The sequence below is a fragment of the Sinocyclocheilus rhinocerous genome, unplaced genomic scaffold (genome assembly GCF_001515625.1).
Source record: "Sinocyclocheilus rhinocerous isolate Xijiao unplaced genomic scaffold, SAMN03320098_v1.1 scaffold69, whole genome shotgun sequence".
NCBI classification, from domain to species: Eukaryota; Metazoa; Chordata; class Actinopteri; order Cypriniformes; family Cyprinidae; genus Sinocyclocheilus; species Sinocyclocheilus rhinocerous.
The window spans coordinates 353,379-356,229 of NW_015667272.1; the positions used below are offsets into that span (position 1 = coordinate 353,379).

Consider the following 2,851-nt stretch of genomic DNA (forward strand, 5'->3'; position numbering starts at 1 on the left):
CCAGTCATAAGGGTCAATTTTTTGAAATTGAGATTTATACATCATCTGAAAGCTGAATAAATAAGCTTTCCATTGATGTATGGTTTGTTAGGATTGGACAATATTTGGCTGAGATGCAACTATTTGAAAATCTGGAATCTGAGGGTGCAAAAAAAAAAATCTAAATATTGAGAAAGTTGTCCAAATGAAGTTCTTAGCAATGCATATTACTAATCAAAAATTACCTTTTGATATATTTACGGCAGTACATTTACAAAATATCTTCATGGAACATGATCTTTCCTTAATATCCTAATAATAATTATTATATACGTTTGACCCATACAATGCATTGTTGGCTATTGCTACAAATATACCTGTGCTATTTATGACTGCTTTTGTCGTCCAGGGTCACAAATTAAATTTTGCGGCGGAACTATTCCTTTAAATTTGGTATATTAGAAAGATAAAACTGCCTGGGTTGACGATGGAAAGAGCTGGTACAGTGATTCTTACCGTACAATTTCCTCCCATAGCTCCTCAAGTTTAGAGTCCAGATGTCCTGCCTGGATGAGTTCAGTTTGTCTCTTCAGTTTCCTAAAGGGACACAGCAATAGAGTTACAGTCAGCAGACAGCAGGTGTTGGTCAAAGTAAGCATGTGAACATTTGGTACCTGTACTTCTCTTGTGTGTCCTTGATCAATCGCTTCAACTCCTCTATTCTCTCCGCTGTCAACCTGCGGACGATCACATCTTCCACTGTCTCAACCACCTCCCCTTTCTCACCTCGCTTTCTCCTGTGAACGTGCACGCATATACGCTCACCATTAAGTGCTATCAGGAACGGAGTGGATGTTGGAACGCAAATGAACAGAAAGTGGACTCACTTTGGGGCCTCAGTTGTCTCCAGGAGCTCAGAGTATTGTGAGGCACAATGCTGTGAAACAGGGACGAAAAGAAAGAGTGTGTTATAAGTATTTACCGCATAATGTTTAACGAATTAATCCTTACAGGGAGAGTTTACCCAAAAATTACAAAGCACAAAGTATTGGAAGATATGGAATACACTGCATGAGTTTTATGGACTATTTTTTATTTTTTATGTTGTTTTTTTGTCCTTTTTTGGACTTGACAGTTTCCATCCACTTTCATTGTATGCAACTCATGTGGATTACTACAAATTATGTTTTTATGAGTTGTTTGGTCTCTCATTCTGACAGCACCCATTCACTGCAGAGAATCTATTGGTGAGCAAGTGATGTAATGCTACATTTCTCCAAATCTGTTCCAGTGAAAAAAAAAAACTCTACATCTTGGATGGCCTGAGGATGAGTAAATTTTCAGCAATTTTTAATTTTTGGGTGAACATTTACTTTAAGTTTTCCATGTTGTTGGATTGTTCTGCTGCTCTCCCAATACCTTTTGAGAGAACCAGTCAGGAGGGCGTCCAGGTTCTGCAAATGGCTTAATGGCTCGGCTCACAGACACCCTAAAACAACACCCATGTACAAAACACATGACTGTGATGGTGCATTGTTAAATTAAAAGCCAGATTTGCTTTATAGAAATTAAACCAGTGGTTTTCAAGAGTGTCCTTTATAATTAACTGAAATAAATGTTAAGTATAATTTTAAGTAATTTACATATCTCTAAAAAAAAACTGTATCAGTTGTGAATGAAAGTTTCTTTGCTGGTTCTTATTTTAGTCCCATTTCATATATTGTGGAATGTAAAGAAAAATACATTATGCAATTTTTAATTTTATTAGGAAAATACCATATGAGCTTTGTAAACCAAATTTCTTACTTGACTAAATTATACTTGACTCTCTCTCTCTCTCTCTCTATATATATATATATATAAATTTACTAGAAGTTTACTGTTTCTGGGTGAAATTTGTTTCAATGTAAACCCTAAACCATTTTTTAAAACACAGAACAGCATTTATTTGATGCAAAAACAGTGAGAAGCTCAATGAGAATAATATAATTGTATTTTAACCTATACATGTACATTAAATGCAACTATTAAAACTGAAAACAAGGTTACTGTATGTAACTGAGAAAAGAATAGTATCAAGCATCAACTTAATATTTTTTTGATAAATAATATGAATCAATGAATCTTTAAAAAAAAAAATCGATTAATTGAATGAACATTCAGAATTAACTTAATCATTAAAAATAAAGTTTTCCCAACGGTCCGAGTATTTTGCAAAAACCATTCAAAACACCCCTACAGAGTACAAGCAAACATTATGAAGTCTAGACTAGTGCGCGTGCGCATTTAGAGTGCGTTCATTCACTGCATGATTCAGTCTATTGAAATGCATTTAGAATGATCACAAAATTCAAGACATGGGGGCAGAAAATGTATATATTTATACAACTTCATATAGCCTAGTTAATCAGTTTCACACGAAGTGCCGTTTTTCTCCAAAAATTACCATAACTACAAATTCAATAAACAAGAAGTTAATTAAGAGACTTATGTTTTAGACACCATATTGCCTATTTTTGCTCTATTTCCACAACAAAAATAATTCCAAACACACACAGCCACAACGCTGTTTTGCATCTCTGAGCAACATGATGGTGTTTCGTTCCTGAATGAATCAACAGTTTGAATGATTCGGTTCATTCGCAATGACTCACTTATTAACAGTGACTTGCTGCCACCTACTGGCGGTTTTAATTTCACATTTAAAGTATCTTTTATTATTTAAAGTGTTCATATGATGTTGCTAAAAAGAACATTATTATGTGTATTTGGTGTAATGAAATGTGTTTATGCGGTTTAAGGTTAAAAAAAAACATTATTTTATGGTGCCAACAAAAATAATTCCAAACAAAGCTACAGCGCTGTTTTGAGT

General features: G+C 34.1%; 1 protein-coding gene across 1 annotated transcript in view; it reads right to left on the reverse strand.

Annotated features, from left to right (window-relative positions):
• LOC107733476 (bromodomain-containing protein 8-like) overlaps positions 1-2,851 on the reverse strand; it is a 16,770-nt gene that overhangs the window by 12,362 nt on the left and 1,557 nt on the right. Inside the window, exons 3-6 of the mRNA XM_016545108.1 lie at positions 1,399-1,468; positions 867-916; positions 654-776; positions 496-576 (exon numbers count right to left, since the gene is read on the reverse strand). Coding sequence (XP_016400594.1) covers positions 496-576; positions 654-776; positions 867-916; positions 1,399-1,468 — 324 coding nt within the window. The remainder of the gene's footprint in view (positions 1-495; positions 577-653; positions 777-866; positions 917-1,398; positions 1,469-2,851) is intronic.